The 21,491-nt window shown below is 37.6% G+C and overlaps 1 protein-coding gene across 3 annotated transcripts in view; it reads left to right on the top strand.

The window, feature by feature from the left end:
• The first annotated feature begins 2,621 nt into the window (after positions 1-2,621).
• The window catches only part of MMP24 (matrix metallopeptidase 24), a 41,300-nt gene continuing 22,430 nt past the window's right edge, over positions 2,622-21,491 (top strand). For 2 of the 3 annotated variants that reach the window (XM_039319228.1, XM_039319225.1), the window contains exons 1-3: positions 2,622-2,855; positions 15,679-15,827; positions 18,344-18,460. In XM_039319228.1, the coding sequence (XP_039175162.1) occupies positions 2,700-2,855; positions 15,679-15,827; positions 18,344-18,460 (422 nt within the window). In that variant the 5' untranslated portion in view covers positions 2,622-2,699. The remainder of the gene's footprint in view (positions 2,856-15,678; positions 15,828-18,343; positions 18,461-21,491) is intronic. The other variant, XM_039319226.1, reaches the window with a different exon arrangement.

Here is a 21,491-nt window from a genome sequence, read left to right as displayed (position 1 = left end):
TCTGCCTCCACCTGCTGCTGCCTTTGCACAAGCCTCCCACAAGCCAGGCAGCCATACAGCATGTTCAGATCACCTGCCCCCCCCCCCCGTGCCTCTGGCTCCACCACACACTTTTCACCGAGAGGGAAACTAGAAGCTTCAACTGCTTGCAAATGGGGTGCTTTTAAATGGAGTGATTAGCTCCGTTTCAAAGTACCCCATTTGCAAGCAGACGAAACTTCCAGTCTCCCTCTCGGTGAAAAGTGTTTGGGCACCTATGGGGCGCTTGGGAATGAAGCAAATTGCTCCATTTCCAAGTGCCCCATAGGTGCTCAAACACTTTTCGCCAGGACGGAGAAATGATGGAGACTGGAAGCTTCGTCTGCTTGCAAATGGGGCACTTTGAAACGGAGCAATCCATTTCAAAGGGCCCCATTTGCAAGCAGATGAAGCTTCCAGTCTGCAACATTTATCTGTCTGGGCAAAAAGTGCATCTGCCCTGGGAAGCCCTGTAAGCCATTGTGGCCACGGGCAAGCAGATGGTGGGAGTCAGTGGGCGGGTGGCTGCAAAATAAGACATCCCCTGAAAATAAGACCTAATGGGTCTTTTGGTCCAAAAAAAAAAGGCCTGCTCTTATTTTCGGGGAACACAGTATGTAAATAGCAACTGGTGCAGCTTCAAATACATCTCCTGGAATATTACTTTATTTGTTTAGAGATATTATGACATTTTTCATGTCCAAAATTAAATAAAATCTTATAGAAAAATGTTGGCCCATAATTTTGCACATCAATTATACTCCCAATATGTTATTCTTTTAAAAAATTGACTGGGGTCCTTTTATGTGCAGTCGTTCTCTCTCTCTCTCTCTCTCTCTCTCTCTCTCTCTCTCTCTCTCTCCCTCTCTGTCTCTCCCTCTCTCTCTCCCTCCCTCCCTCCCTCCCTCTCCCTCTCCCTATGTGTGTGTGTGTGTGTGTGTATGGGGTAATAATTTATGAAAAAATATTTTGTATTATTTATAAAAATGCTTATGAATTTACTTTATGGAGTCTCCTTAAAAATCATTATAACATTTAAGGTGCTATCACAGGCATTTGATATATCCGTGATAAAATTATTCCCTTACATTTTAACTGTTAAAAACAATCATATGATACATTATTAGTTGTTTTTTATTTTTCAATTATTAAGTAACAGATGAAGTGGATTTTATTCCATAAAAGCTTATACTGTTATATATATACAGTATTTAGGGTGCAATAATATGGTGTCAGCCTTTGTAGGTTAAGTTAAAGCATAATATCTGTGTTAGGAATATCTGCATTTAAATTCAACATTTTATTCTTGAATAACTAAGTTATGAATACCTATCACATCTACACAGGACTAAATACTCTCTTCTTATTTATTCAGTCAATATGCTGGATATATATTGAGGAAGGTATTTACAAAAATAGCATGTTTCTAATCCTGGAGGAAGGAACATCAGTAACCTGCACTATGCTGATGAACTACTGATAGCTGAAAATGGAAATGAAAGTTCTAGTAAGGAAAGTGGAGCTCAGTGAACAAATGGGATTAATGTTAGATATAAAGAAGACCAAACTACCATAATGACAACAGGACAGTAAAACCTTGGAACCGCCTTGGAATTGACAGTTAAGATATTGAAAGTGGTTGATAGTTTCTGCCTTTAGGATTGCCTCTCAACAGTAAAAGAATCAGTAGTCAAGTAATATGCTACAAACCGGCATTCTTTATGGTAGTAATGGAAAAGATTATTCAAATGTATCTCTAGATAGAATTATGCAAGCCACAGTATTCCCTTTGATACTCTATGAGGGGGAAAGTTGAAGACAGTTGTGGCAACAACACAAAATGAAGTTCTCCCTTCCAAGAACAAAGACAAAGCTTTTTCAGAGTTAGCCAAGGTTGCTTAAGGGCTTCTACTTACTGTATGCATAATAAAAAAGCAAACATCTTCACTATTGGCTATGGGCTATACCATGGCATTTTAAAGGACTAAGGTAATGTTTTGACTTAATTTTAGCTTCTCATTTCCTAGAACCGAAAGGGCAAATCTTTATGATTAAACTTATTTCAATGGTTCTACTATCATAATGATTATCATAATTAGGACCATTTGGGAGACAAATTTCTTAACAATTTCAAAGTACTGAAACTATTGATCATGAATTTTGAGGATGAAGCCCCAAGCAGGTGGGCTTGATAGGAAGCCAAACAGCATACAGCACCCTTGTGTTGAGGATATCTGCACAGGACTGAGCTGATGTTTGAGTTTGCCTGTAGAACTCGCCTCATTGCAGATTGAAGCACAAGATTGTTTCAATTTCATTAATTCAAAAACTGCGTATTGCCGCCCGTACTTTCAACAACTTCTAAACGGTTTCCTGGCCATCGCAATCCGCATATCCAAGCTAACTTTTCATCTACTCAAAATCAACGGGTTCTTTTTGCAGTTGTTGCTCAGATCTACGAGCGCCCATTCAGCCTTTTTCCGTAGTTTCTTTTACACCTCCAGCTGGCATAAGCTTCCTCTCTTTTGCCACCCAACTCCTCCCGCCCCTTAAAGACTTTTTGTTATTACCTCAAAGAACTGAGCGGGGTTGAGTTGCATCGCATCCTTATCCCACCTCTCTGGCCGAGGCGCATGCGCGGTCGGCCAGGCCCTGCTCTCCCTGCCTGAGCAGGTGCAGGGATGGGCCCCGCTATGGAGCGGAGGCAGCGAGGATGCTGCGGAGCCCCAGCCTGGGGGTACCGTCGCCTGCTGCCCTTTCTCAGCGCCCTGCTCTGCGCTTGTGGAGACACTAGCGTCGGTCCGGTAGGGACGGGGAGCAGCGAGCTGCCAGCTATGGTGGGTGCTGTGAGGGAGAAATAAAAGGAGCCGGGGGCCGCCCGGAGAGGCTTTCCATTGCGGTGGGGGGAGCGCAGCCGGGCGTCGCCTCCCCACCCCAAGTGGTCGCAGCCTGCCCCGCGCAAGATGCTCACCAAGCTGGGCTGAAGAGAAGGCAGGTTGAGTCATCCCTAGAGATGGGCGATGGAGCCATCCATACCAATTAGCCTTCTGTCTGGTTATCAGGGAGGGGTTGGTGAAGATGTTCCCCCTTTCTCTGCCAGCGTGGCTCTGTCCTTACCTAAATGGGATGGGGGGGCAGATCGTAGTGCCCCAGTGTTTTGGTGGTGGTGGCTATAGCTGGGGCTGTCTTCCTATTTCTCTCTGTTATAAGGAGGAAAGGGGGAAAGCGGGGAGAAACAAGGACAGGGAATATTTGGTTGGGTACCACCGTCCTGAATGGGTTGGAGGACTTTACACAGAGGCAGTGATGCAAAACAGTGGAGGGCTGAATGACTTTCTCCCAGTAGGAAACAAGTGATGATGATATTGCAGGTCAAGGGAAAGCTCAGATAATTGAAGCTCAGGGATTCAGGGAAAGTAAAAGCGAATCGTAGACATATGAACCAGACAAATGGGCCATTCTTGGTGAGTTGGGGAGGGGTAGTAGTTCTGCTAGACTGAAAACATTTCCTATATAGCCTTAAGGGTACGCTTCCAGTTTTCTATGGATTGACCTGCCAATATACAGTATCACTGTATCTACATATTATTGAAAGAGTTAGTATTGCTTTGTGATTAGCAGTAGAAAAAACACAAAACACAAAAAGGAAATCTAGCTATGTCTTCAGATAGATTGTTTTTTTATCATTATTGGTGATATGCTGATCTTAGTGTGTACTGATATTTCTGAGGTTTTCTGCAAGCTTTGATGGCATTGTGCGAGACTGCTTCCAGTGGTATCAGCTCAGACAAACAAAAACCATGATGAAAATGCTGCTATTGAAGATATGCAGTAGGAGTAATGTAACTTATTTATTAGATTGTTAGACTGCCTTTATTAGTTTATAAGTTACTCAAGGTGGCAAACATGCATAATGCTCCTTCCCCCTCCTGTTTTCTCCTCAACAATAATCCTCCGAGGTGGGTTGTGCTAAGAGAGAGCAAAATTCGGCTTTTATGCAGAAGATGAGACTAGAGTCAGAGTTTTCTGATTTCTAGTGCAGCACCTTTACCACAATATCAACCTGGCTATTAAAAAATAAAGGAAGAGTTAGTTACTAAACACCATTTGTATCACTTGGAAGTATACATTGATAGCACACATTTTTAATATTTTGGACAGTATGAAGAAGGGTGCAATTTTATTTCTATTCTCGACATTCTTGAATATGCTAATTTTAAGACGGTATACATTTATAATGGATCCCATAAATAATAGGAAAAAATAAAGTCCATTTCCTGATTTTATTTGTATCCTGCCATTATTTTTTACAAATAACTCAAGGTGGTGAGATATCCAACACACCTTCTTCCTCTTGTTTTTCCCACAACAACAACAACCCTTGGTTGGTTGGGCTGAGAGACAGTGACTGGCTCAAAGTCACCCATCTGGCTTTCATGGCTAAGGTGGGTCTTGAACTCAAGGTCTCCTGCTTTCTAGCCTGGTGCCTTAACTACTATTTCCCTTGGCTCTCTTAATAAACTAAGGAAATATAACAAGTTACAGAGGAGTGGTGGCTGGGCCATCTAACCTATATGTAATTCTTAATGCACAAGTGCATTTGTACGACTGAATCTTCCAATGGAAGCTGATGCTATGCCCAAAAAGTCTTGCAATATGATGTTCAATTTTGAAACTAAAGAAACTTCCTAAAACAGTTTGAAATAAATATTTGGCAGAAGAAAAGATCTGCTGCTCAGAAAAGGTAACTTTTTGTAGAAATGCCAAGTAATTATTTCGATCACATCTTTTATATTAAATAAAAAGACATTCTTCTGTTAGAATAAGAAACAAATAGTGTAGCTATACAGTAACTGAGCCCAAAATTTTGTTGCTAAGTGAGACATTTGTTAAGTGAGTTTTGACCCATTTTACGACCTTTCTTGCCACAACTGTTAAGTGAATCATTGCAGTTGTTAAGTTAGTAACACAGTTGTTAAGTGAATCTGGCTTCCCCATTGACTTTGCTTGTCAGAAGGTTGCAAAAGCTGATCGCATGACTCCAGGACACAGCAACCGTCATAATTATGAACCAGTTGCCAAGCATCTGAATTTTGATTATGTGACCATGAGGATGCAACGGTCGTAAGTGTGAAAAACAGTCATAAGTCACTTTTTTCAGTGCTGTTGTAACTTTGTACGGTCAGTAAGTGAATTGTTGTAAGTCAAGGACTACCTGTACTTGATTTAGGGGGGAAAGTGCTGATATATACTGATTACAAAAATGATTTTGTAATGATGCTTTATATATGTGAGGGGAGGAGGTAAATGCTATCATTGATGGTTTAGATATGCCTTCAATATGCTTCTTGAAGTCTAAATCTTGAAGAAGTCATATTTTGGGCTTTTTGATATAAATGGAGTATATTAAGCATAAATAACCTAAGTACAGGTAGTTCCTAGTTTAAGAATGAGTTCTGTTTCCAAGATTTGTGTTTAAATCAGATTTGTATGTAGAAATAGTATTTTTGTATGATACCGTGTAAGTAGTATTGTAAAATGAATTTGAACTATTTTGCGTTTAACTTGAATCACTAGGTTTTTAGCTTGAATTTTGCTACAATAAGCTCCATTCCTAACTATGGGTCTTCTTTTAAGCAGAACGTTCTTAATCTGGAGACTTGTATAAATACATTTTTCTGGATGGAAATAAATGATTCTACAAGCACAGATATTGCTTTTCCAGTAATAGTTTTGAGTGACAGCTAACTATGTTCACACATTTAACCTCATACATACAAAAATAAATCTAAATGGTCTGGATATTTGATGCAGAGAACGAAAAAATACATAAAATAAATGCTATATTTTTACTGAAAGCTATAGTGGTTATAGTCTAAGAATTCTTTTCAGGTAGCTGGCAGCACACATTTGAGTGATGCTGTTACACATCGAAAAACATTTTAAACATTTGCTAATTAAATTGGTAAATTATCTAGGTCTTGCATTAAAAGAAGACCATTTGCAGCTGGTCTTCCTTTAATGCAAGACCTAGGTAATTTACCAACTTAATTTGATAGTATATTGTGGAAATTTTCTCTGGAACACAATTTAAAGATGGCAATATTTGGATGGATTAGCTCTGGATTACTGAATCCTAGTTTGTAGAACCTTTCTCTACTACTCATCTCTGCCATTTACTCTGCTAAATCTACTCAACATTCAGGTGTAGTCTCGTCTCTATTGTTTTAGAGAGATACCATGTCATAGCCTTTTAAGAAAAGCATCAACAATAGAACCAATAGAAATGAGAAGTGAATACATTGGATAGGGCAGAGGTCCCCAACCTTTTGGGCACCAGGGACCAGTTATGTAGAGAGATATTTTTTCTGTGGACCGGAGGGATTGTGGTTTTGTGTGCTACCTGCATCCCAGACTTTGCTTGTTTGTGCGGCCTGGTTGCTGGCATGCCGCGGCCCAATACCACTCCATGGACCGGGGGTTGGGGACCCCTGGCCTAGGGAACATTACTCAGAAGAGCTTTATAAATGGGATTGTGAGAAGAATTGGTGAATGGAAAGAAGGGGTTGACTATTGTTAGAAGAATCATTTAGTTGAAACTTTAGTTGAATTCATATATAATGCTAAACTAGAATTTTTAAAATTAAGGCTTGTTGAACAAGCTATAATTGATCCATTCACATAATGTGGTTGAGTTCACACATCTTGCTAATCTGAAAACAAAGAATTAGGAGTAAACCAAGTCCTTAAATTAGTCAATAATAGTTTGATGTAATAACAGCTAGCTACCTGTGACCTGGTCCAATAAGTAGTTGCCTTCACTAAAAAGAACCTGAGACTATCACTAATTTGAGTGTATTCTGCAGGATCCAATCTGAGTCGATTATCATGACCAGAGGTTTAGTTGTCCAAGCTTTCGGACAACTTACTGGAGCCCTCCTCAGGGAACTTCTGAAGTGCTCCAGCACAAGTCCAAAAGCTCAGAAGTCTAAACCTCTGGTGACCAACACAGATTGGATCCTGAACATTATCTTGGGACACATACATTCACCTTCATTCGTGAATGTATTCTTTCTACAACTTTAAACTGGACAGGGTAGAATCCTTGTAAGTTGGCATCTTTTCTTTCCCTAAGCTCCATAAGTACCTTCAGGAAAATGTTATATTCAAATACACCAAAACACATTTTCTAGAGGATAGCCGACTTTGGAACACTTTCTCACAGGAAGTTCAACTAGGACCAACTCTGCAAGTCTTTTCACACTTGATCAAGGCATTTTTATTTACCAAGGCACTTTAAGCTGATGTGATTGCCTCCATCTTTATTATAGTTTGATAATATTACTACATTTGTCTGTAGTAATAGTTTCATGAAATACTTTTAGCAATTCTTCAGATTCAGTATCCAAAAGGTACTTTGGAATTGGGGACATAAACATAATTCTTGACTGTGACACTTGAAAGTTGTCAGGTCATTTCCTGGGATTCCATAGTGGTCTTAAGGTGTTGTAAACAGGGGCTGCATTTTCACTCCCTCAAGCTCTAAAACACTTTCTGAAGATTGAATCTGAAGTACTGTAGAGCCCTAGCAATTGTCCTTTGGTGCTGTTTTTGTATTCATTTGTTAAGTAGTGTACTTCTTGTAGATTGAAGCAACAGATCAAAGAATATGCATTGAAATTGTTTGTCCACATTAAAATTAAATAGCATGCAACCAGATTCACCAATTGGCAGACAACCTTTGAAATGTCCTAGAAGCATTTTTATATTATAATCAATATTTCCTTCTAAAGTAATATACCAGGAGATGTAATCCTAGAGAAGTAATTGGCTAGTTGAAATGGGCAATTATTTTTTACTATTTTGAGTAAGATCTGCTAATTTTTCTATTGATAATCTGACTAAAACTTATTTTATATGTATACATATTTTAAAAGACAGAATGTAAAAGGCACAAAACAAATGTTATATGCATGTAGCTTGTTATTGTAGAAAACTTTTATTTTTGCTTTCGGCCATAATACAGATCTGTAAACATTTATTGTAATGGAGCAATGCATTTTACATTTCTAGATGCTGCACACAATTGTTACATTGAAAAGCATTAATTTTTCACTACAGTATCTATGAAGCCGTCGATGTCAAAAACACCTATATAGTTGGTTCTGTCCAACAGAAACATCATAATCCTTCCCACACAGCAACTGGGAATTTGAACTAATATAATTTTTGGTGAGGATATATTTTTGTACATTAGATAATTATTTTCAGTGACATATCTGTCTGCAATGCTAGCCGAATATCCTATTTTGTGGTATTATGCTGGCACGGCAGTCAGTATATTCCAAAGAGACTTGTCTGCTGATGCAGCAAGTATTAGGACTGGCTTTTTAGTCATTGAGGCATATAGTCGGAAATGCACGGTGCCCAGAGTTTACATTATAGTTTAATTATTTTAATAGCTATAAAACTGAAATGGTTGCAAACCAGTAGAGTATGTCCTGTTCAATCTGCTGACCAGTTCTGCTGATGACTAGTGCTTGCAGAAAAAGAAGTTGGGGAAAGTATTTATACAGTATATTACAGGTTGAAAAAGATAAGCTTTAACTTGGGAATTGCTTATGATAATTTGTATATTTTGGTTTTAATCCATACCTGACTATGACATACTGTAGGAAATCTCTGCATCTGGATTTCCCCTCTCTTAGATACAACACCTTTATTCTTTTGATCATGTGCTGTATAAATGGTAATTATGGTAGTACAGTTTATGGAAAACCTTTAGATGACTAGAATGATGAATGCGAAGGACCTTGCTTTAGACATCAGAATTGCTGTTTATACCCTATAATTGTCACTCCTTAGTTTTTAGAGAACTATTTAAGGTCTATTCATAGTCTTGTGAGGATTTTAAATTTTTGACCTTTAAATATCAAACTCATGACACAAATAGATTTACAAATTTGCTTTTGTTTCAAAAACCATTTGCAATCTACTTGAGTTGGGGAGAGTTACTGTTGTTCAAAAGTAAACGCTGAGCTCCTTTAGGCACACAAGCTAAGATATTACCCAGGGCTTTTTTTCTCATAGAACGCCCAGAACGGAATTCCGGCACCTTTTTTGGATGGAACCTTGTAGGGTAGGCAAGGCGGTTGTATGACATGTGTGAGTTCTGGCACCTTTTTTTTTTTTTTTAAAGAAAAAAAGCACTGATATTACTTATTGTTATTCTTACAATATCTAATAAAACAATATAAATATTATGATCTATGTATGAATTTTTAGTTCATGCATAAGATTTGCTATCTTATTTCTAACTTTGATCAAGATTTTAACTTGATTTCCACTCTACTTCATAATTATTCTAAAGTATTTATTCAAATAAATAAATAAATGAAGGCAGTTCCTATTTTAATGATGAAAAACGGAAAGCATATTTATAAATAATTACAGTGATGTGATTTCTTTGCATTTTTCTATAGTTTTACAATTTTGGGATATTTTTTTAAAGTATTGGAATATTTTTTAGAGTCTTGCTGACTCTAGTGACTGCCTGGGATAGTCCTTGCAATTTCCTTGACTAGATTTTTTGAAAGTGGATTGCTGATGCCTTCTTCCTAGGGCGAGAGAAAGACTGGACCAAGGTCACCCACCGGGCTTTGTGCCTAGAACTGGCTAGAACTCCCAGTCTCCCAGTTTCTAGCTTGGTACCTTAACAAATAACACCAAACTGGCTCTATTTTGTATACAAGTTTACAATTCTTCTATAGCTGCATCTTAGGAAAAAAGCTCGGACTATAATGTTTATTTTCTTTATAGTAATCATTTAAATAGAATGAATTAAACTCTTTTTTGTACCTCCTAGAGTTCTGGTTTTAAGATGACAGCCATAGAAGTATTTTAAATACATACATATACATACATACATACATACATACATACATACATACACACACATACATACATGATCATTATAATAGACTAATACTTGATACCAAAGTTCAGTATTAATAAATTAGAATAATTGCTTTTAGATACTTAGTATCCTTGCCTCTACTCCAATCTTTTCCAAAGGCTGTAATAAGACCTTGATATTGCATTTACTACAAGCAAATTAAAATGCTTATCTTAGAATAATATGTTTTTATTATCCTTTGTAGGGACAAATAAAGGTCCTTCTCCATTATTTCTAATGGAGAAATAAGGAAACTAAAGTAATATTCATGAGAGGATAGTTTATGATGGGGAAGTAACCAGTCAGCAGTTTAAAGGACCTTGTAGAGGACAGAATGTCTTTGTATATATGAAAAATATAAACTTTAACCTTATAAGGAAAAGCATACATTAAACCAAGGGGAAATGGATACTTTGTCTCATCCATAACTATCCTGTTGCGAGCTTTTGTCTCTATAGGACAGATCCAACAATTGTTGCTGAATAAATATTTTTCTTTATTGGTTGGCCTCCTTTACAGGTAGTCCTCGCTTAACGACAATAATTTGGACTGGAATTTCCATTGTTAAGCAATTCAGTCATAAAGTGCAATGTCTATTTGTGACTATTGTAATCAGACTTTGTCTAAGGAACAAGCGTTTTTTTGGGGTACTGATTTCTCTGTTAATTTATTGGAAAAGGGTTTGCTTTGTTTTATTGGGAATGGATTTGCTTTGTAAGCCTGGAGCATTGGTGTTTTTTGCACCAAAAAGGCTTGTATTTACAGTCCCAGAGGAACACCCTGATTCAGATCTTGCTCTAATCTCTATCCTGGCTTTCCTTCCCTTTTTTGTTTTTTATCCCCAGTATATATGTTCTTTTCTTGGCTTGGTTGGATTTTGATGTCCCTGGATTTTAGACCTTGCTTTTGAAGTTCAACTCTTCCAGTCTATTCTTTGAACAGATGCCTCTTTGCTTTGGATTGAGGACATGACCAAGTATTTTGTCATTTGAAGTAGGCATTGCTTCTGTCCCTGCCCTTGGACTCCCCAATTATTCCTTATTCTTTACTGTGCTTAGCCACAAGCATGTGATATAATCTCTGGTGTCTTTGTTCATCCTCATGGTGACTATCTTCACCCAGTGATGTACTATATTTACAAGTTAGATCTAATTGCTGCTGGCTTTCCACCCCATCTTTGTCCTGTTCAAGCTGCGACCCTCTTCATGGACAAATTCTCTGATCTTCTTATGGGATCTGCCTAATCATATATGCTTCCCCATGATCACCTCCATTTGTCCTTGACTCCCCAAACAGCTGAGCAAATTGGAAATAGCATTCCTAAACTCTCCCATTCTTCCTCCCATAATCCCACCTTCCAGTTACATCCTCGACTGACAACAATTCATTTAGTGGCTCTACGAAGTTATAACAGCACTGAAAAAAGTTATTTACAATCTTTTTTCATACTTACGACTGGTCATATAATCAAAATTCGGACATTTGGCAACTGATATGTATTTATGATGGTTGCACTGTCTCAGGGTCAGGTGTTCACCTTTTGTGACCTTCTGACAAGCAAAGTCAGAAGCCAGATTCACTTAACAATTAATTTTTAAACCAGATTCACTTAACAATTAATTGTTAAGTGAACCTGGCTTAACAATTAATTGTTAAGTGTTAAGTGTTATTAATTTAATAACTGCAGTGATTTACTTAACTGTGGCAAGTAAAGTCATAAACTGTGGCAAACTCACTTAATAACTGTCTTGCTTAGCTATAGAAATTTTGGACTCAACTGTGGTCATAAATCGAGGATTACCTGTACTGATCTCCTGCTGAAAGTTTTTCCACTCATGATTGTTTTTTTTTATTGCTTATGAATTTCTTCCTCACCCTGATGTTCAGTAAAACCCCACTGCAAGTGCTGATTTTTAATTTTATACTTCTTGCCACACTCCCCCTGGGAAACAGGGTACTGGATATGTGGGCATGGATACATGGGTATGTACTCCTTTTGAATGTGTTAAATTCTTTGCTTCCCTTTGTTTCTGCTCAAGTTGGTGACTTACATGCTGTGACTTAAGTTTGTCTTTTAACCTCTAGTTCCTCTATTAATATTTATACAGATAGCTGTTATTGTTTTGAAACTATATCACTGTGGCCATCTTTGCCAAAACCATGGGTTTCTCACATCCTCTGGTTCTTTGATTCAGAATGCTGATTTGTTTCCATTTTACTTATGCCATTCTTCCCTCTGCTGCTGCAGATATTAGAATAAAAGGCCATTCTCAATGGCAATGAACTTGCTGATTCTTGTGTTAAATATACTGGTCTCCTGTGGTTTCTATACCGGGTACTTTCCTACCTCTTTTTTTATCTTTGCTCTCTGCTCAAAAACTGGACCCAGCCTGGAAGAACTAGATGCAAATGGCATATTTTCCTAGCCCTCACAGAACTCTTCAGGCTCTGGATGGTCTCCTGCTAGAATTCAGTGTTTCTCAACCTTGACAATTTTAAGGCATGTGGACTTCAACTCCCAGAATTCCACAGCCAGCATTGCTGGCTGTGGAATTCTGGGAGTTGAAGTCCACATGCCTTAAAATTGTCAAGGTTGAGAAACACTGTGCTAGATGATCCCTCACACTGGTATATCTCCCCATTCAAGCTTAAGCAGAAATACATTTTGTTAATGTAATGTAGTGGCATTGTTACAATACTGGCAAAAGATTTCAGTTTGATATGTGATTAATGGTGCTTATGAGTTAAAGAGTTCTAGGTTTAAAGAGTTCTAGCTTCTCTATAGGAAGATATGCAACTATCCCAGAAAGTATAGGAGGAACTGGTATCCATGATGCCTTTGTTCATGAACTAAATTAATCAAGCAGCAATGTGTGATGTTATTTATTCATTCTTTAAGACACATGAATTTCTGTTAATATTCAGTGACAAAAAAAATCAGAAAATCCAAAAGGAAGTAGATACCTTTTCATAAAACTGTACTGTACCTTCAACATTTCTCCCTTGTAACCTTAGATAATCTTGAATTTATTACTTAAGGAATGATTGAAATACTTTGCTTAAAATTGTATTACTTAGTCTTTATTCCAGGTCCATTAAGAATATAAAATCTTCAGTTGTGCTTGTTAATGAGCAATTGTTTGATTGTTGTCAGTTATTTAGGGAATTCATATTATTTATTGAAGACCAGTCAAATTTGATGGACAAAGCTAGAGACGTTAGAATTTGTATCTTTTCCCCAGCTGCAGCTAAGAATTTTTTTTATGTTTGAAAGGACTTCTTTTGCTTTCACCTCTGTAATTTCATCATAAGTAAATATTTTCTTCTTAGCAGATATATCAAAGCACGGATGTTAGAGACAATAGCCAAATACCAGATATTCTTGATAAAACCATGACTATTGTGATCTCCCTAGTCAGTTCTTGTTTTTTATTCTTGTGGCCCAAATTGAGGCCAAAGAAGCCACAAGATGAAGCAAGACAGTCCTTCAGTATTGCTGAAAGCTCTGGGTTGCAAAAATGACTAGAGTTTGGGGTTTTTGCATCTCTTTTGCTGTTGTCTGGTGGCTATTTGGAGTTTACATGCAGATCTGTATCCATTATACCAAAGATTTATTTTTGAAGTTACCTACGCATCACCTAATTTGGTTAGGTCTATGAGGGTTACTTTGCATTTTTTGTTATACATTCTAGTAAGGATCATTTGGAGTGTGTACCAGTGTATTATCACATGGAGTTATGGTGTAGCTTAAAATGTTATTTTCAAATCTAAATAAAAATAGTGCAATATCCCTTACCTTGACGTGTGATTAGTCAGGACAGATTTTCTCTTCCTATAGTACGAGTGCATCTGCTTGCTACTAAGAGGTAAGGAAGTATATAAGCAGGTCATTGATAAAATACCTTAATGTTCTATCAACCTCTTATTCTACGCTATTTTACCGAGAAATAGATTGAATTTATTTAAGTTGTGGTCTTTCCCAATGCTTGATAGATCTGCAACCAATACAATACAAGGATTTGCAACTACTGTATATTTTATGCTAGTGATGCTTTTTATGGAAAACCTAGGTAATGATATCATTAAAATTGCTAAGTTCTGACACCAGATTTGATGCAGCCAAAGTAGACGGTATAAGTAGACGGTATTACAAAGCTGTATAAGTAGACGGTATTACAAAGCTTGAGAAATCCCCAAGGTTTTCAGAAATATAAAATAGTATTGCTGGGGGAGGGAATGGAAAAAAATTGGATTGGTGCAAAGGTTTCAGAAACTGCCCAGTGAGAAATAGGTATGAGCAATGGTCAAGGCATGCTATTGGCATGGTTGATGCAAAGGAAGTAATAGAAATTTGGGAGGATTAGAATGGGCTTCTTCCATCCCTGGAATCTTGAAAAGAATGTTTCACATTGCAACGCTGGATTATAGTTGTCATTTCTTCTGTACTATTACCAGTGTTGAATGTGACTTCATATTATAAAATAGGAGGGGTATTATAAAATACACATGGGAAGAATTTAAGAGAATTTAAGTGCATTAGTGGGAAAATTACACTTATCTCCCTACATCAGTGTTTCTCAACCTTGACAATTTTAAGGCATGTGGACTTCAACTCCCAGAATTCCACAGCCAGCAATGCTGGCTGTGGAATTCTGGGAGTTGAAGTCCACATGCCTTAAAATTGTCAAGGTTGAGAAACACTGCCCTACATAGATTGTTATCCTACCTTCATTTTTCCAGGCACTTGTTGAGACCTGGGCTTTCTGAGAGAGAGGGCAATTTGGAAGACATATGTAGGGAGATATGGCACAGGACAGGGAAAGATTAAGTGCCACTCACTCATCTTCAAGCTTTCTTTTTTTAAAAAAAAAACAACATCATTCCTTAGCAACCTTTGCAAAAGTAGTTTGCCATTGCCTTATTCCTAAGCTGAGAATCACCCATCTCGTTTTCATGCTTAAACAGAAGTTCTAGACAGGACTAGAATTCACAGTCAACAGATTTCCAACTGAGCACTATTAATCACTTATATCAGTGTTTCTCAGCCTTAAGAACAGTAAGTTGTCTGAACTTTAATATCCAGAATTCCTCAGTCAGCAATTCTGGGAGTTGAAATCCATCCATCTTAAAGTTGCCAAGGTTGAGAAACACTCCACTACATCAAACTGGTTCTTGAATATAGTCTTAAACAATCTTAAATATTCATATTTCAATCTATTGTTTCCCCTTTTGTCACATCTTTGGTCATATCATACCTTTGGTTTGATCTAGTATGCCTTCTTAGTGCTGATGTTTCTCAGCCAAACCACAGTATAGAAGCCACAGTATGTGAAATGCTCTCTTGGGAGACTTTATATTTGGAAAAATGTTGGACAAACTAAATCTGTAGTCAATCATATTTTTATGCATAAAATATTCTAGCAACTAAAATGAGAATTGTGTACAGATAAAATACCTGAATTTGCATACACAACCAGAAATTTAACAATGCCTGTAAAGTTGGTAGGACAACATCGCCTTTTGCAATTATTCTTGTCCTATAGTTATCCTCATATATTTAAAAAAGGAAGAAAGGTGAATACATCAACAATTGTGAATTCATGTTTCAACTAAACATGACACAAGCCAATTATGTGTGTGTGCGTGTGTGTACTGTTATGTTGTGCTATTTTTTAAAATATGGGTTTCCTTTGTCTTATTTTCAGAGTTGGTTAAAAAGCTATGGTTATCTGCTTCCATCTGATACAAGAATGTCTGCTCTGCTCTCAGGAAAAGTTATGCAGTCCGCAGTCACCACTATGCAGCAGTTTTACGGCATCCCTGTAACAGGAGTGTTGGATCAGACCACTATTGAGTAAGAATGATTTTTGCAGATACTTGAAATTAATGTTCTTGCCCAGACCATTATCTATAGCCTCATGAAACTTTAAAATGTGAGCCTGATAAATTTGCTTGGCATATGCTTATACTCTAAGAATGAATATGATCTGAAAACTGAGTCAGATTGCCAACCATATCTCTTCCATCACTTAGATCAACATTCTCAATCTTGGCAGTTTTAAGATGAGTGGGCTTCAATTCCCAGAATTCTCAGCATAGGCAGATGTAATTAACTTCACATCCCAAAGAATTCATCCAGGGATTTCTGTTGATTTTACAATTGGTTTAGCAGATACTGCATAGGTCCTCAGATAAAATGGGGATAGAAATATACACTGTATGTCAGCGGTTCTCAACCTTTTTATATGGCGACCCCCGGTCACACGGACGCGCTGCGCATATGTGGCGGCGCCCCATGCGCGGCGCGCATGCGCGATGGCGCCCCTGAGGGGGAAAAATGGCAGATCGCGTTGCTCGGCGACCCCCATAAAATGGTCGTTTGACCCCAAATGGGGTCGCGACCCATAGGTTGAGAACCGCTGCTGTATGTAATGGCGCTAGGTTTTAAATGTTATTGTATATGTGTGCAGGTATTATGGCCTTATACTATAGTCATTCTATATAAAAGTAGTCCTTGATTAATGATCTTAATTGGGACCAGCAACTTCATCACTAAGTGAAGCAGTCATTAAGCAAAACATCACACAACAGCCCAGTTTAGCAGCAGCAGTTCTGACAATCCTAGTTGTGGTGGTTAAGTAAGATGTCATATACAACATGCAACCTCCTGCTGGCTTCCTCCATTGACTTGCTTATCTGAAGCCAGCTGGGAAGGTCACAAATAGTGATCATATGACTGCAGGATGCTGCAACTCTTGTAAATGCATGACAGTTGCTGAATGTCTGAATTGAGATCACCTGACTGCAGGGACGTTGTGACTGTCAAAAGCACCATCATAACTCTGGGAGTCATGAAACAAATGGTCATTAAGCAAGGATTTTCTGTACACAGAAGTACTATCTGCGTGGAACCTGGTTTGCATAAATCCCACAAGTATCTTTTTTTCATTTCCAGCTTCCAGTATATAGTACAGAAGTAATTTTGTGATTCCTTAATGAATTGATGGTCTCAGCACAATGAATATATCTGTCAACATCCAGCTCAAGAATCCTTATAAAACTCCAGGTTTATTCCGTTTCCGAAAGTCTTACTGTTTATTGAATACACTGCATGGTAATGTCGAAGCAAAACTTAACTCTGAGGTTCCAACATCAAATCATAAACTTAATAATTTTCCCAGCCAAACCTCCAACGTCTTACATAGTCCATATAAACAAGTTGACTTTGTTATAGGAACCGTCTGCTTCAAATCCATACCTGTTATGGTGTCCTTGAAAAGGTTTCAGGCCCTCATGGTGTTCAGCAGAATCGTAGACGTTTCGTTTCTCCATCTAACCCACTTGAAAGCAACACCTTCCCCCTTACTCTAAAGGCAAGTTGAAATGCAGAGCCACATAGCTGCCAAAGTTTCATCCTTGACAATATCAGATAATGCTTTTACTGTGCAGTCACACAATCTAAAAATTTTTAGGGGACTCAGATTCCATTACCTTCTATTGCAGCCTTTCTGTTTTCTCCATAGTTTCATCCACTGAAAATCCATTATGGAGCAAAATAACTCATTATGGACTGGTTACTAATCCATCTGAAAGTATTCTAACATTATAAAATGTAATACAGATAGTCCTTGACTTACAACTGCAATTGAATCCAAAATTTCTGTTGCTAAGTGAAAAATTTGTTAAGTTAGTTTTGCCCCATTTTATGACCTTTCTTGCCATAGTTGTTAGGTGAATAACTGCAGTTGTTAAGTTAGCAACACAGTTGTTCAGTGAATCTGGCTTCCCCATTGACTTTGCTTATCAGAAGGTTGCAGAAGGTGACCCTGGGATATAGCATCTGTCACAAATATGAGTCAGTTGCCAAGTATCTAAATTTTGATCACTTGACCATGGGGATGCTGCAATAGTCATAAGTGTGAAGAATGGTCATAAGTCACTTTTTCAATGCTATTGTAACTGAATGGTTTTACTGAACTGCCTGTAATTATATACAGTGAAACAGAGCTCTCTACTCCCATACATGGTTGAAGTTCCAGAGATGGAATTTTTCACCTTCTTTCTGGAGGAAGAAATTTTGACATAGCTGATACCTTGTAGTCTGCTCTAAACTAACTAGCTCCAAAGTTCAAACTTACTTCTCTAACCTATGTCAAAATTGCCTTTTTAATCTCTTTTGGTACACTTTCACTAGACTGGCCAGAACTTTAGTCTACCTTGACCAACAGATAGGCCATCAAGCTTGTCCAAATTGATTGGCAATCTATTTTCAACTCTGCTAGATACATCAACAAAAGAGGCTGAAATGGCTCAAAGCCCTATTTTTGTACCATATATTCCTGACTCATCAGGAATCTTTTTACTTTCTAGGTGGATGAAAAAACCTCGCTGTGGTGTTCCTGATCATCCCCATCTAAGCCATAGACGAAGGATTAAGCGATATGCACTTACTGGACAAAAATGGAGGCAGAAGCATATTACCTACAGGTATAACCCAACATGTTAACAATTTAGTGGAGTTTATACTTTAAATATTATGCAATGCCACCAGCCTTGGCACTGATTCATATTCCTTGCTCAAGAGGAAACTTAACAGGGAATTCTAGGTGGTATAGTCCCAATACATCTGGAAACTTAAACATTTTTGAGTATAATTTTTTTATAGTATGTGAACTTGTTTATGGATGTAAAACTTCAGTTCAGTGACATAGTCTTTTCAGTGCATTTTTAAAATAATAATAATAATGATGATGATGATGATGATGATGATGTTGGAAGTCATCTAGTCCAACCCCCTGCTCAGGCAGGAAACCCTATACCAGTGATGGCGAACCTTTTAGAGACCGAGTGCCCAAACTGCAATCCAAAACCCACTTATGCATCGTCGGGTGCCGGATGGGTGTGGCCCACTGGCTGGGTGTGGCCCATTGGGTGGGCGTGGCTGCAGTGGTAACGGCAGACTGGGTGGGACTGTGCCATAGGTTCGCCACCACTGAACTATAGTATTATTTGTGTTATATATGGTATATATGCAACCCAAACCCACTTACGCATCGTCGGGTGCTGGGTGGGTGTGGCCCATTGGGTGGGCATGGCTGTGGTGGTAACAGCAGACTAAGTGGGACTAAAAAGTTCAATCAATCAATTCCAACTTTGCAAGATCTTTTTTTCCCCACGAGATGTTGAAATTGACTGATTGATTGAACTCTTTTTTTTTTTTTTTGCACACAACGGCAGAGGCCTAAAGCGAAAAGGTTTTATAAAACCCAGCTGAAGGCCTAGGACTGGGGCAACAGTGTGCATACCCACAGAGAGCGCTCTGAGTGCTGCCTCTGGCACCCGTGCCATAGGTTCGCCACCACTGCCCTATACCATTTCAGACAAATAGCTGTCCAGTCTCTTCTTAAAAACTTCCAGTGTTGGAGCATTCACCGCTTCTGGAGACAGGTTATTCCACTGGTTATTTGTTCTGTCAGGAAGTTTCTCCTTAGTTCTAGGTTGCTTCTCTCCTTGATTAGTTTCCATCCATAAAAAGCTTTAGCTTTTTATATTTAGCTTTCATTAAAAGCAAGTTTTGGATATTCTTCTACATAGGAGTTAGTAGTGTTTCTTGGAATCTTTTTTAGGATTACAATTAAAATCAATATATTAAATATTAATTAAATATTAAGAAAAAAGAGTATAAAATAATGTATATTCATGTAGATCACATTTCATTTGCCTATTTTGTTATGTCTGTTTCATGGCTTTTGGAGTAATTAGTCAAGATGCTTGCTTGCTGTACGAGGGAGAGCGAAAATATCAGTTAAATACTATGATGGTTGAATTTATGCCCTGAATGTTTATTTAGACCATGTGAATTCAATGCAAATAATTGTTCCTTCTCTCATATAATTATAATTTGAGACAGGCAACTACCCAACTAATTTCCCAGTTGCCACTGAATGATTGCATCTTTTTCTCTTTCCTGATCTTGATCAAAGTGTGTTGAATAAAATGTATTCATTTTTTTAGCTTAAAAATGTATGTATTGAGTACAATACAACTATTCCAAATGCAAATCAACTATATTGATAGTGTTTTATCTCAAAACAGTAGAAAACTAAAATTTAAATGTGGCATTTTTGAACCCAGGATGGCTCAATACTTGAATTTGTTTGTTTGTTTCCCACCTTTATTATTTTCCTAAATAATCAAGATAGCAAACATACCTAATACTCCTTCTTTCTCCTATTTTTTCCTCAATAACAATCCTATGAGTTGGGTTGGACTAAGAGAGAGTTGCTGGCCCAAAGTCATCCAGTCAACTTTCATACCTAAGGAACTCGGTTTCCTTCTTTCTAGATGGATTCTATAACCACTAGATCAGTGTTTCTCAACCTTGACCATTTTAAGGCATGTGGACTTCAACTCCCAGAATTCCACAGCCAGCATTGCTGGCTGTGGAATTCTGGGAGTTGAAGTCCACATGCCTTAAAATGGTCAAGGTTGAGAAACACTGCACTAGATGAAACTGACTCTTAAAAGAATTAAGGTTAATTGTTAAAAGTCAGATTAGATATTTTAAATTTTAAAAACTTATTAGGATTAGAAATGAAGATGTAAAGAATAAAAGACAGAAATACAATTAGAAAAAAATCTTTTCTTTAACACCTGAATCAGACCATGTTTTGACCACTTATTTGGGAGGAGGATGGATCACCCATTATACTATATTTAACAGATTAGGAGAAACTGTTGACCTTTAAAATTCTACATGATGTAGTTCTAAGTATTTGAAAGACTGTAGTGACATATGTCCCTGTGTTTTTTTAAAATCTTGATGATCAATATGTGTGTGTGTGTGTGAGGGGGGGGGAAGAGAATTTTAAGGGTTCTCTTCTGAGCAACTTTTAACTGGTTCTGTTGGTTCAAAATTGTTTTATTTTATCTACATTTTATTTTATCTACAAGGTAAAAGCTGTTACAGAATGCATTGATCTTTTTGCTTTTTTTGGTCAAAGATTCTATGTTGTTATTCATTTAGTTAACTAGCTTGCTGTATTTAAATTAGCTGATTATACATTTTAATTGAATTTGCGTGATTCCTATGTTAAGTTGATTTTATTTTATTTTTATTTATTTTATGAGACTTATATACCGCTTTAAGTGCAAGCACTCTCTAAGCGGTGTACACCAGTAAGCAATGTATATAAGCCCCCAACAATCTGGGTCCTCATTTTACCTACCTCGGAAGGATGGAAGGCTGAGTCAACGTTGAGCCGGTGAGATTTGAACCGTGGACCTGCTGAACACAGTCAGCTAAAGTGGCCTGCAGTACTGCACTCTAACTGCTGCGCCACCTCGGCTCTTTGAGAATAGTAGTCTTGAAAATATTTTAAATCAAAGAAAAATAAATTTTCTTCACAATGGTTTTCAACATGGGTTTTGTGAGATTTTGCAAGTTGCATAAAAGGTAGAATATACTTATATAGGGAATAATGATACAGATCTTTATAGCTTACTTAATATAAGGTTT

The sequence above is a fragment of the Crotalus tigris genome, unplaced genomic scaffold (assembly GCF_016545835.1).
Source record: "Crotalus tigris isolate CLP2741 ecotype Arizona unplaced genomic scaffold, ASM1654583v1 scf7180000022411.5474196:2289641, whole genome shotgun sequence".
NCBI lineage: Eukaryota > Metazoa > Chordata > Lepidosauria > Squamata > Viperidae > Crotalus > Crotalus tigris.
Note: the sequence above shows the minus strand (reverse complement) of the source record. Positions and strands in the feature narration are given on the sequence as shown.